The sequence below is a fragment of the Rattus norvegicus genome, chromosome 10, assembly GCF_021556685.1.
Source record: "Rattus norvegicus strain SHRSP/BbbUtx chromosome 10, alternate assembly SHRSP_T2T, whole genome shotgun sequence".
NCBI lineage: Eukaryota > Metazoa > Chordata > Mammalia > Rodentia > Muridae > Rattus > Rattus norvegicus.
This window is the reverse complement of record NC_141543.1, coordinates 64,122,073-64,136,861: the sequence shown is the minus strand read 5'-3', so window position 1 is coordinate 64,136,861 and position 14,789 is coordinate 64,122,073. Positions and strand designations below refer to the sequence as shown.

The 14,789-nt window shown below is 40.3% G+C and overlaps 1 protein-coding gene across 1 annotated transcript; it reads right to left on the bottom strand.

Annotated features, from left to right (window-relative positions):
- Positions 1-13,498: 13,498 nt before the first annotated feature.
- On the bottom strand, positions 13,499-14,443 carry Olr1481 (olfactory receptor 1481). The gene is given in 1 exon segment (NM_001000527.2): positions 13,499-14,443. A coding segment is annotated over 1 exon segment (945 nt).
- Between the last annotated feature and the right edge of the window lie 346 nt (positions 14,444-14,789).

Below are 14,789 nucleotides of genomic sequence, written 5' to 3'. Positions count from 1 at the left end.
TACAGCCACCCAATTAGACAAGATGGATGAAGCAAAGAAGTGCAGACCGACAGGAGCCGGATGTAGATCGCTCCTGAGAGACACAGCCAGAATACAGCAAATACAGAGGCGAATGCCAGCAGCAAACCACTGAACTGAGAATAGGTCCCCTATTGAAGGAATCAGAGAAAGAACTGGAAGAGCTTGAAGGGGCTCGAGACCCCAAAAGTACAACAATGCCAAGCAACCAGAGCTTCCAGTGACTAAGCCACTACCTAAAGACTATACATGGACTGACCGTGGACTCTGACCCCATAGGTAGCAATGAATATCCTAGTAAGAGCACCAGTGGAAGGGGAAGCCCTGGGTCCTCCTAAGACTGAACCCCCAGTGAACTAGACTATGGGGGGAGGGCGGCAATGAGGGGAGGGTTGGGAGGGGAACACCCATAAGGAAGGGGAGGGGGGAGCGGCATGTTTGCCCGGAAACCGGGAAAGGGAATAACACTCGAAATGTATATAAGAGACCCGCGGATCCCGGCCAGCAGCACCCGCGGATCCCGGCCCGCAGCAGCTCTCTGCTCCCAGACCCGGTGAGAGAGAGACCCAACCGCCTGGTCAGGTGGGCACTCCTGAGGCTGCAGAGCGGAAGAGACCACCAACTCTGCTCACCCCTGCCCACATCCCTGGCCCAAGAGGAAACTGTATAAGGCCTCTGGGCTCCCGTGGGGGAGGGCCCAGGAGCGGCAGGACCCCTGCCACAGACACCGCCGGACCCTGAAGGAAACAGACCGGATAAACAGTTCTCTGCACCCAAATCCCGTGGGAGGGAGAGCTAAACCTTCAGAGAGGCAGACAGGCCTGGGAAACCAGAAGAGACTGCTCCCTGCACACACATCTCGGACGCCAGAGGAAAAAGCCAAAGACCATCTGGAACCCTGGTGCACTGAAGCTCCCGGAAGGGGCGGCACAGGTCTTCCTGGTTGCTGCCGCTGCAGAGAGCCCCTGGACAGAACCCCACGAGCAAACCTGAGCCTCGGGACCACAGGTAAGACCAAATTTTCTGCTGCAAGAAAGCTGCCTGGTGAACTCAAGACACAGGCCCACAGGAACAGCTGAAGACCTGTAGAGAGGAAAAACTACACGCCCGAAAGCAGAACACTCTGTCCCCATAACTGACTGAAAGAGAGGAAAACAGGTCTACAGCACTCCTGACACACAGGCTTATAGGACAGTCTAGCCACTGTCAGAAATAGCAGAACAAAGTAACACTAGAGATAATCTGATGGCGAGAGGCAAGCGCAGGAACCCAAGCAACAGAAACCAAGACTACATGCCATCATCGGAGCCCAATTCTCCCACCAAAACAAACATGGAATATCCAAACACACCAGAAAAGCAAGATCTAGTTTCAAAATCATATTTGATCATGATGGTGGAGGACTTCAGGAAAGACCTGAACACACTTAGGGAAGCACAGGAAAACATTAATAAACAAGTAAAAGCCTACAGAGAGGAATCGCAAAAATCCCTGAAAGAATTCCAGGAAAACACAATCAAACAGTTGAAGGAATTAAAAATGGAAATAGAAGCAATCAAGAAAGAACACATGGAAACAACCCTGGATATAGAAAACCAAAAGAAGAGACAAGGAGCTGTAGATACAAGCTTCACCAACAGAATACAAGAGATGGAAGAGAGAATCTCAGGAGCAGAAGATTCCATAGAAATCATTGACTCAACTGTCAAAGATAATGTAAAGCGGAAAAAGCTACTGGCCCAAAACATACAGGAAATCCAGGACTCAATGAGAAGATCAAACCTAAGGATAATAGGTATAGAAGAGAGTGAAGACTCCCAGCGCAAAGGACCAGTAAATATCTTCAACAAAATCATAGAAGAAAACTTCCCTAACCTAAAAAAAGAGATACCCATAGACATACAGGAAGCCTACAGAACTCCAAATAGATTGGACCAGAAAAGAAACACCTCCCGTCACATAATTGTCAAAACACCAAACGCACAAAATAAAGAAAGAATATTAAAAGCAGTAAGGGAAAAAGGTCAAGTAACATATAAAGGGAGACCTATCAGAATCACACCAGACTTCTCGCCAGAAACTATGAAGGCCAGAAGATCCTGGACTGATGTCATACAGACCCTAAGAGAACACAAATGCCAGCCCAGGTTACTGTATCCAGCAAAACTCTCAATTAACATTGATGGAGAAACCAAGATATTCCATGACAAAACCAAATTTACACAATATCTTTCTACAAATCCAGCACTACAAAGGATAATAAATGGTAAAGCCCAACATAAGGAGGCAAGCTATACCCTAGAAGAAGCAAGAAACTAATCGTCTTGGCAACAAAACAAAGAGAATGAAAGCACACAAACATAACCTCACATCTAAATATGAATATAACGGGAAGCAATAATCACTATTCCTTAATATCTCTCAATATCAATGGCCTCAACTCCCCAATAAAAAGACATAGATTAACAAACTGGATACGCAACGAGGACCCTGCATTCTGCTGCCTACAGGAAACACACCTCAGACACAAAGACAGACACTACCTCAGAGTGAAAGGCTGGAAAACAACTTTCCAAGCAAATGGTCAGAAGAAGCAAGCTGGAGTAGCCATTCTAATATCAAACAAAATCAATTTCCAACTAAAAGTCATCAAAAAAGATAAGGAAGGACACTTCATATTCATCAAAGGAAAAATCAACCAAGATGAACTCTCAATCCTAAATATCTATGCCCCAAATACAAGGGCACCTAAATACGTAAAAGAAACCTTACTAAAGCTCAAAACACACATTGCACCTCACACAATAATAGTGGGAGATTTCAACACCCCACTCTCATCAATGGACAGATCATGGAAACAGAAATTAAACAGTGATGTCGACAGACTAAGAGAAGTCATGAGCCAAATGGACTTAACGGATATTTATAGAACATTCTATCCTAAGGCAAAAGGATATACCTTCTTCTCAGCTCCTCATGGTACTTTCTCCAAAATTGACCATATAATTGGTCAAAAAACGGGCCTCAACAGGTACAGAAAGATAGAAATAATCCCATGCGTGCTATCGGACCACCACGGCCTAAAACTGGTCTTCAATAACAATAAGGGAAGAATGCCCACATATACGTGGAAATTAAACAATGCTCTACTCAATGATAACCTGGTCAAGGAAGAAATAAAGAAAGAAATTAAAAACTTTTTAGAATTTAATGAAAATGAAGATACAACATACTCAAACTTATGGGACACAATGAAAGCTGTGCTAAGAGGAAAACTCATAGCGCTCAGTGCCTGCAGAAAGAAACAGGAAAGAGCATGTGTCAGCAGCTTGACAGCACACCTAAAAGCTCTAGAACAAAAAGAAGCAAATACACCCAGGAGGAGTAGAAGGCAGGAAATAATCAAACTCAGAGCTGAAATCAACCAAGTAGAAACAAAAAGGACCATAGAAAGAATCAACAGAACCAAAAGTTGGTTCTTTGAGAAAATCAACAAGATAGATAAACCCTTAGCCAGACTAACGAGAGGACACAGAGAGTGTTTCCAAATTAACAAAATCAGAAATGAAAAGGGAGACATAACTACAGATTCAGAGGAAATTCAAAAAATCATCAGATCTTACTATAAAAACCTATATTCAACAAAATTTGAAAATCTTCAGGAAATGGACAATTTCCTAGACAGATACCAGGTATCGAGGTTAAATCAGGAACAGATAAACCAGTTAAACAACCCCATAACTCCTAAGGAAATAGAAGCAGTCATTAAAGGTCTCCCAACCAAAAAGAGCCCAGGTCCAGACGGGTTTAGTGCAGAATTCTATCAAACCTTCATAGAAGACCTCATACCAATATTATCCAAACTATTCCACAAAATTGAAACAGATGGAGCCCTACCGAATTCCTTCTACGAAGCCACAATTACTCTTATACCTAAACCACACAAAGACACAACAAAGAAAGAGAACTTCAGACCAATTTCCCTTATGAATATCGACGCAAAAATACTCAATAAAATTCTGGCAAACCGAATTCAAGAGCACATCAAAACAATCATCCACCATGATCAAGTAGGCTTCATCCCAGGCATGCAGGGATGGTTTAATATACGGAAAACCATCAACGTGATCCATCATATAAACAAACTGAAAGAACAGAACCACATGATCATTTCATTAGATGCTGAGAAAGCATTTGACAAAATTCAACACCCCTTCATGATAAAAGTCCTGGAAAGAATAGGAATTCAAGGCCCATACCTAAACATAGTAAAAGCCATATACAGCAAACCAGTTGCTAACATTAAACTAAATGGAGAGAAACTTGAAGCAATCCCACTAAAATCAGGGACTAGACAAGGCTGCCCACTCTCTCACTACTTATTCAATATAGTTCTTGAAGTTCTAGCCAGAGCAATCAGACAAGAAAAGGAGATCAAGGGGATACAGATCGGAAAAGAAGAGGTCAAATTATCACTATTTGCAGATGACATGATAGTATATTTAAGTGATCCCAAAAGTTCCACCAGAGAACTACTAAAGCTGATAAACAACTTCAGCAAAGTGGCTGGGTATAAAATTAACTCAAATAAATCAGTTGCCTTCCTCTATACAAAAGAGAAACAAGCCGAGAAAGAAATTAGGGAAACGACACCCTTCATAATAGACCCAAATAATATAAAGTACCTCGGTGTGACTTTAACCAAGCAAGTAAAAGATCTGTACAATAAGAACTTCAAGACACTGAGGAAAGAAATTGAAGAAGACCTCAGAAGATGGAAAGATCTCCCATGCTCATGGATTGGCAGGATTAATATAGTAAAAATGGCCATTTTACCAAAAGCAATCTACAGATTCAATGCAATCCCCATCAAAATACCAATCCAATTCTTCAAAGAGTTAGACAGAACAATTTGCAAATTCATCTGGAATAACAAAAAACCCAGGATAGCTAAAGCTATCCTCAACAATAAAAGGACTTCAGGGGGAATCACTATCCCTGAACTCAAGCAGTATTACAGAGCAATAGTGATAAAAACTGCATGGTATTGGTACAGAGACAGACAGATAGACCAATGGAATAGAATTGAAGACCCAGAAATGAACCCACACGCCTATGGTCACTTGATTTTTGACAAAGGAGCCAAAACCATCCAATGGAAAAAAGATAGCATTTTCAGCAAATGGTGCTGGTTCAACTGGAGGTCAACATGTAGAAGAATGCAGATCGATCCATGCTTATCACCCTGTACAAAGCTTAAGTCCAAGTGGATCAAGGACCTCCACATCAAACCAGACACACTCAAACTAATAGAAGAAAAACTAGGGAAGCATCTGGAACACATGGGCACTGGAAAAAATTTCCTGAACAAAACACCAATGGCTCATGCTCTAAGATCAAGAATCGACAAATGGGATCTCATAAAACTGCAAAGCTTCTGTAAGGCAAAGGACACTGTGGTTAGGACAAAACGGCAACCAACAGATTGGGAAAAGATCTTTACCAATCCTACAACAGATAGAGGCCTTATATCCAAAATATACAAAGAACTCAAGAAGTTAGACCGCAGGGAAACAAATAACCCTATTAAAAAATGGGGTTCAGAGCTAAACAAAGAATTCACAGCTGAGGAATGCCGAATGGCTGAGAAACACCTAAAGAAATGTTCAACATCTTTAGTCATAAGGGAAATGCAAATCAAAACAACCCTGAGATTTCACCTCACACCAGTGAGATTGGCTAAGATCAAAAACTCAGGTGACAGCAGATGCTGGCGAGGATGTGGAGAAAGAGGAACACTCCTCCATTGTTGGTGGGATTGCAGACTGGTAAAACCATTCTGGAAATCAGTCTGGAGGTTCCTCAGAAAATTGGACATTGAACTGCCTGAGGATCCAGCTATACCTCTCTTGGGCATATACCCAAAAGATGCCTCAACATATAAAAGAGACACGTGCTCCACTATGTTCATCGCAGCCTTATTTATAATAGCCAGAAAATGGAAAGAACCCAGATGCCCTTCAACAGAGGAATGGATACAGAAAATGTGGTACATCTACACAATGGAATATTACTCAGCTATCAAAAACAACGAGTTTATGAAATTCGTAGGCAAATGGTTGGAACTGGAAAATATCATCCTGAGTGAGCTAACCCAATCACAGAAAGACATACATGGTATGCACTCATTGATAAGTGGCTATTAGCCCAAATGCTTGAATTACCCTAGATCCCTAGAACAAACGAAACTCAAGACGGATGATCAAAATGTGAATGCTTCACTCCTTCTTTAAATGAGGAAAAAGAATACCCTTGGCAGGGAAGGGAGAGGCAAAGATTAAAACAGAGACTGAAGGAACACCCATTCAGAGCCTGCCCCACATGTGGCCCATACATATACAGCCACCCAATTAGACAAGATGGATGAAGCAAAGAAGTGCAGACCGACTGGAGCCGGATGTAGATCGCTCCTGAGAGACACAGCCAGAATACAGCAAATATAGAGGCGAATGCCAGCAACAAACCACTGAACTGAGAATAGGTCCCCTATTGAAGGAATCAGAGAAAGAACTGGAAGAGCTTGAAGGGGCTCGAGACCCCAAAAGTACAACAATGCCAAGCAACCAGAGCTTCCAGGGACTAAGCCACTACCTAAAGACTATACATGGACTGACCCTGGACTCTGACCCCATAGGTAGCAATGAATATCCTAGTAAGAGCACCAGTGGAAGGGGAAGCCCTGGGTCCTGCTAAGACTGAACCCCCAGTGAACTAGTCTATGGGGGGAGGGCGGCAATGGGGGGAGGGTTGGGAGGGGAACACCCATAAGGAAGGGGAGGGGGGAGGGGGATGTTTGCCCGGAAATCGGGAAAGGGAATAACACTCGAAATGTATATAAGAAATACTCAAGTTAATAAAAAAAAAAAAGGAAAAAAAAAGAAAAAAAAAGAAAAAAAAAGAAATACTCAAGTTAATAAAAAAAAAAAGAGATGATAGTAATGTTTATTTTTGGACACAGCAATCTAATTTTGGAAAAGCAATCCCACAGGACTTAAATTATCCCATCACATATCTACATTTACAGGATTTTAAGTCTCTATCGCAAATCTCTTAGATCTCACACTTTCCACAAAGTAGAACAATGGAAAAAAAATCACGACACTAAATCAAATAGCTTTTCTGCATACCATCTGTCTTAGTTAAGGTTTTACTGCTACAAACAGACACCATGAACAAGGAAACTCTTATAAGGACAACATTTAATTGGGGCTGGCTTACAGGTTCAGAGGTTCAGTTCATTATCAAGGTGGGGACATGGCAGCATCCTAGCAGGCATGGTTCAGGAGGAGCTGAGAGTTCTACATCTTCCTCTGAGAGCTGCTAGCAGAATACTAGCTTCAAGACAGCTAGGATGAGGGTCTTAAAGCCCATGCCTACAGTGATACACCTACCATAACAAGGCCACACCTACTCTAACAGTGTCACACCTTTTAATAGTGCCCCTCCCTGGGTTGAGCATTATACAAACCATCACCCCAACATTAAATTAAATAGAAAATTAGAAAATAAAATATCACTTAACAACTTCAAAAATTATGTACATTGTGAAAAAATTCAAAATGAGAAACTTGGAAACAATGAAGTTACAAGGCTGGAGTAACCAACATCTATCTAATTGGACTTAAGTTCTGCTCAATAGGAAGTAATTAATACCTGGTACTGCAAAACTTAACCATCTACCTATGGCAGATGAAATCATGGATCCTAGAGAACTTATCCCTTCACTTTCCTAAACTAGTATAATTTCTAACTTCATTTAAAAAAATACATGTCCTTATACTTACAGATAAGTGTAGCTGAGGAACCTTATCAAAGAAACTTCAAAAACGCAGCAGACAGAGAATATTATAGAAATCCGTAACTTGTCAAAATGTGGAGAACATGACCACAGCATACTCAAACCATAAAGATAAATCTACAACACAACTTCTGTATCTCAGAATCAGAAAGTAGTTTAGAAAAGGGGGTGGAAAGATGGTAAGAGTCAAAGGACCAGGACATCTGCTATAGGATAGTGTTTTCCACGTATGATAGAGATGATGTACTTATGAAATCTCAACAATGTTGCCTAAATAAGACCAACAAAATGACAGCACTAGTTGATGAGCTAATATGAATGGGGGGATGGGTCTCATAAGGTCCCACCTCAGATAAAAAGCTATAGGCAACTAATGGCTCTAAATTATCTAAATTATCCCATCACATATCTACATTTACAGGATTTTAAGTCTCTATCGCAAATCTCTTAGATCTCACACTTTCCACAAAGTAGAACAATGGAAAAAAAATCACGACACTAAATCAAATAGCTTTTCTGCATACCATCTGTCTTAGTTAAGGTTTTACTGCTACAAACAGACACCATGAACAAGGAAACTCTTATAAGGACAACATTTAATTGGGGCTGGCTTACAGGTTCAGAGGTTCAGTTCATTATCAAGGTGGGGACATGGCAGCATCCTAGCAGGCATGGTTCAGGAGGAGCTGAGAGTTCTACATCTTCCTCTGAGAGCTGCTAGCAGAATACTAGCTTCAAGACAGCTAGGATGAGGGTCTTAAAGCCCATGCCTACAGTGATACACCTACCATAACAAGGCCACACCTACTCTAACAGTGTCACACCTTTTAATAGTGCCCCTCCCTGGGTTGAGCATTATACAAACCATCACCCCAACATTAAATTAAATAGAAAATTAGAAAATAAAATATCACTTAACAACTTCAAAAATTATGTACATTGTGAAAAAATTCAAAATGAGAAACTTGGAAACAATGAAGTTACAAGGCTGGAGTAACCAACATCTATCTAATTGGACTTAAGTTCTGCTCAATAGGAAGTAATTAATACCTGGTACTGCAAAACTTAACCATCTACCTATGGCAGATGAAATCATGGATCCTAGAGAACTTATCCCTTCACTTTCCTAAACTAGTATAATTTCTAACTTCATTTAAAAAAATACATGTCCTTATACTTACAGATAAGTGTAGCTGAGGAACCTTATCAAAGAAACTTCAAAAACGCAGCAGACAGAGAATATTATAGAAATCCGTAACTTGTCAAAATGTGGAGAACATGACCACAGCATACTCAAACCATAAAGATAAATCTACAACACAACTTCTGTATCTCAGAATCAGAAAGTAGTTTAGAAAAGGGGGTGGAAAGATGGTAAGAGTCAAAGGACCAGGACATCTGCTATAGGATAGTGTTTTCCACGTATGATAGAGATGATGTACTTATGAAATCTCAACAATGTTGCCTAAATAAGACCAACAAAATGACAGCACTAGTTGATGAGCTAATATGAATGGGGGGATGGGTCTCATAAGGTCCCACCTCAGATAAAAAGCTATAGGCAACTAATGGCTGCTGAGAGAGGAAGGATCATTCTTTGTCAGGTATGAACCCCTGATAAGTTGATTATTCAATCCAAAGTTGTCTGCCTTAAACATATGCATGTTTGAGCACTTCTAAATGGACCCAGCAGTATGTATACATCTATCTGTCTGTCTGTCCATATCTATCGGTATATCTGTCTGTGTATATAAATATATACATACAAAATAGAGGAGGTTATGAATTTGAGAGGGAATTAGATAAAGTAGGAAAATTGGAAAGGGAGAAGAAAGACTAAAAGTATGTAAAATTTTATTAATATATGAAATTTTCACAAAATATTTTATCAAAATTAATAAAAATAAATATTTTAACAAGTGAAGAAAGCAAGATACAATAAAACAAACAATGCATGTTTTTTCATTTGTAGATCTTACATTTTAAAATTTTATTTCATTATAGCTATCTATCTATAATCTGTCTATCTATCTATCTATCTATCTATCATCTATCATCTATCTATCAATCTATCTGACCCTAACCTTTGAAACTGCTATAAGAAATTAAATAAAACACTTCAAGGTATAACTAAACACAGGCTGGGACTATCTGAAAAGAACTCCCACAGTGCAGGAGATAATTGGATGAATTGACAAATGTGATATATGAAATTAGCTTCTTCACAACAAAAAATATCTGTGGAGTAAAGAGATAGTCTACAGAATGGGTGGACTTTTTCCAATTACACATCATGCATATATCACCATCTAGGCTATATAAATAACTGAAAGTAACCAAACAACACAAACCCCAAATAATCTGATAGACAAGTGGCTAATGAATGGATAGTCAAGTCTCAGCAGAAGAAACACAAAATTAAGAACAATTAGCTGAAAAGGTGTTTTTCTGAGTTTGGGTCACCTCACTCAGAATGGTTGTGTCAAACTTTATGCATTTATCTGCAAGTTTCATGATTTTTTTCCTTAACAGCTGAATAATATTCCACTATGTAAATGTACCACATTTTTATTATTCACTCATCAGTTGATGGACATCTAGGATGTTTCCATTTCCTGGCTATTGTACATTGAATAACAATAAACATGGGAGAGCAAGTATCTTTGTGTTAGGATAAAGAGTTCTTTAGAAATATGCCCAAGAAAGATACAAATGGATAGTATACATTATTATTCTATTTTATTATCACTTTTTATTGATTATTTGTGACTTTCACATTATACACCACAACCCTACTCACTCCTCATCCCTTTGTATCTACCCGCTGCCCCTGCAACTTCTTTCCACAAAAGAATAAAAAAAAGAAATTAAAACAAAACAAACACCATTCTGTGGAAATTGTAGTTTGTCACACAGTATACCCTTTTGTTTACATGCCTTTGCTTTCAAGTGTTCATTGGAATGAATTATTGGTCTAGTTTGAGGCCTCTGGCTTCTACTACACTATCAATACTGGATCCTACATAGATTACTCTTTTTGGATATCCTGTTGTTGGCCCTGTATCATGGAGATTCTCCAGCCTTGGATCTGAAGGGCCAGCCCTTTCATCTTCATGAGCTCTCGCAGTTCAAAGATGGGGTCGATATTAGGGTGGGCCAACTCAAAGCTCTGTATCTGAGCTGTCTTGTAGCTGAGGTGGTCAGTCCACAAACTCTGTTGCTTTCACACCATCAGGGTGAGTTTTCCATCACTGTTCCAGCTAGCACAAGCAATGCCACAACCAGCAAAGGGCAGAAACAGCTTTCCAGATCTCATGCTTTTGGGGCCAGCTCACTGGTGCCCAAGCCAGAAGTGCCAGCTCTACTGTGCTACCCACGTGAGGTGCATGGCCTTTCTTTCATAAATTCTGCAGCCAGTGAGGGGCAGAGCCAGCCCTCCTACTCTCAGGACCTTGGGGCCAGCTCTCCAGTTGAAGGTAGTGAGGAGTGAGGGAGGTTATCATTCCTTAGCCTATACCACCTGTGGCAATGGGATGACAGGACAAGCTCTCTAGAGCCATGTGCTCAGAGATTGTGCTTCTACCAGCAGACCCAGTTCTACTGGATGGCATGATGCAGGGCCCGTTGCAGGGCCTTTTCTTCTGAGTGCTGCGGCCACTGAGGGGTGGGAGTAGTTTTTCAGAATGCTGAAGGCAGTGAGGGTGGGTTCAACTCTGCATAACGTTTCAGCATCACCATTCAGGTGGCAACACAGATCAGGGATGTTCAAAATGGCTTTTGTTGGTAATATGAACCACAAACATTGATACAGACCTACTGCTGCTACGTGGCTATAGACCTAGACATGGCCCTCAGTGGCAGTGCAGGCTGGAGCTTCACTATGGCATCAGGTGACAGGGCATGCTATTCATCTCAGGCTATTTCTCTCCACTCTCAAGTATTCAGTTCCTTCTCTCTTCATAGTGCTCAATTCATTCAGATTTTCTTTTGCTCCCATCTCTCCACCACATATTTGTACATTGTAGTGGCTCCTGCTGCAGAGAGGTCCACAAAATGGGCATGTCTTTGGGCATCCTCTGCCTATCCTTACTGCATGGTATGGTGGTGGTGGCCCTCTCCTATCATTATTTCATTAGTATTAAATTGTTTAATTTTAAAATTTTATTAAAAAGTAAATACATCGCTTTCCCCTTCCTTTCCCTCCCTCCAATCCACTCTCAAAGCAGTAGCCTCTTTTTCTTTTTATTGTTATCTGTCTGTCTGTCTCTCTGTCTGTCTGTCTCTTATCTATCTGCTTATTATATACTTGTCTGTCTGTCTATCAATCAAAACTATATAAGCACAACTTGATGAGCTCATGTTTGTTATTTGGATAGATATGATTTCAAAGCTAACTGCTTTGTATTGGGTAATCAATCAGGGGGTTAATCCCTGGGAGTACTTAACTCTCTTTTTCTTAGTAATCATTAGTTGCCTATAGTTTTTCGTCTGGTGTTGAGACCCTGTGAGATTTTTTGCTCACTTCTGTATTAGCATGTCTATTGATATTGTCATTGCTCAGGCCTTGTTAAAGTGGACATTTCTAAGAAAGGCAGTCACACAGTAGACTTCCTGGTATTCTGATTTTTGTAATCTTTCCATTCCTTCTCCTGTGATATTACCTGGACACAGAATGCAGTAGCTATGCTGTTGATGTAGCCATCGAGGCAGGACTCCTCACATAAATTGATCTTTGTATTGTGTGCAGTTGTGGCTCTCTTTAATGGTTACTATAAATTATTTTTAGATAATTTTCTGATAATCTTACACATGTACACAACTCTCACCTCTTCCCTACGATTTCTGTCATATCTCTCCTCTCCACAGATTGCTTTTCACATTTATGACTATTCATTTTGTTTTGTGACCTATTGAGATTATCTAGTCTATCTGTTGGACCCTGGTGAGATCAGCTATAAATACACTACTACAGACGGTGGCTATCCATTCCCAGAGTCTGTGAACAATTAATAGTTAAAAAAACTGGTGAGGCCCCATGAACCCTCTATCTTTATCTTTGCCCCTTTTAAAAAATACTCATTTTTGAGAATTTTATAAACTTATAGATATCACTGAGAACAGACAACAAACATCTATGCTAGAAAACAACACAAATGATGAACACATAGTCTAGGGAATTAAGTGATGCAATTATTTAATGACAAATTATAGAAAGAGCATGTGTAAGACTGGAAAAAGGCTGACAAGCTGAGTTACTTGGATATTATTAAATATTGATGTGAGATTATAAAGTACAGTTTTATAAGCACACAGTCAAACAGACATTTGGACAAAATGATAAAATGGAGTAAATTAAAATAGAAAACCATGGGGATTAGAGATGTGACTTTAATTCTATGCTAGTGTTTTCAAGACCACCTGGACAAGTAGCATGTGCATATTCAGATCCCCCAAACTTACTTCTAAAATTCAACTCCTCATATAAACTTCTAATTTGTGTGTTGAAAAGTTATGTTGTGGGACCTTTAAACAGAGGGATCCATGATGAGGAAAAATTCTGTGACAACAGCACAATAGTAACATTTTCTACAAGAAATTATATGAAGATCTGAAGTATTGCCATCATAGAAATGAGGGAATTTGCTTTTTGCACATTATTTTTTCTAATGCATCTTTTATGTCTTTGTTCCTCAGGCTGTAGATGAAGGGGTTCAGCATGGGAGTCACCATTGTGTACATCAAAGACATGACAGTCTCCTTCACAGTAGAGTTATTAGCTGATGGACATAAGTACAGACCAATGACTGTCCCATAGAACAGTGACACCACAGACAGGTGGGAGCCGCAGGTGGAAAAGGCTTTACGGATGCCTCGAGCAGATGGGACCTTGAGAATGGAGGATACAATTCGGACATAGGACACAATGATGAGCACAAATGGAATGACAAGTATGATGCCTCCCATGACAAATATCACCAACTCATTAACATGTGTATCAGAGCAGGACAGCTTCAGCAGAGCAGAGATGTCACAGAAAAAGTGGGGGATCACATTTTCTGCACAGAATGACAATCTGGCCATGAGCAGGGTGTGCAGCATGGCATGGAAGGTGGTCAGCACCCAGGACAGCACCACCAGACTCACACAGAGCTTGGGGCTCATGATGCTCATGTAATGAAGGGGGAAGCAGATGGCCACATATCGATCATAGGCCATGGCCACAAGCAGGAAGTTTCCAAGGTCTCCAAAGTACAGAAAGAAGTATATCTGTGCCAGGCAGCCTGCATAGGGAATGGATGGAACTTGGCTCTGCATGTTCTGCAAGAACTTGGGCATCGTGACAGAGGAAAAACAGAGGTCGGCAAAGGATAAATTGCTGAGAAACAAGTACATGGGTGTGTGGAGATGGGAGTCCAATAGAATGAGGATGATGATGGTGAGGTTCCCCAGGACAGTGGTAAGGTACATGGCCAGGAACAGGGCATAGAACAGGTGTTGGTACTCTGGGGGAATGGGCAGGCCCAGAAGGAGGAACTGAGAGATGGCAGTTTGGTTTCTTCTAGTCATTTCTTTACACAAATGCCTTTTCAGAAAGAATAGCAGCATTTAACAATCCAAATGAAGGTGAATGTGTTTCAAATTCATCAGGCATTGAGATGATATAACACATTTACATCCTCTACAATAATATCATCAAAAGTAGTATACTGTTCAGATCAACATGCCTTTATCAATAATTATTAAGGACTTATTAACTACTTTTTAGCATATAGTTCACCAGGCAGTTCTTTCTGAAACATTTTTTCTATTTAGTCTTGGCATGAAATTGAATTTTTTTCTTAGATTTACCTTGCTAGTCATCCTAGATGAATTGAATTGCCTGTGATTTATCATTTTCTCATTCTGTGATGGT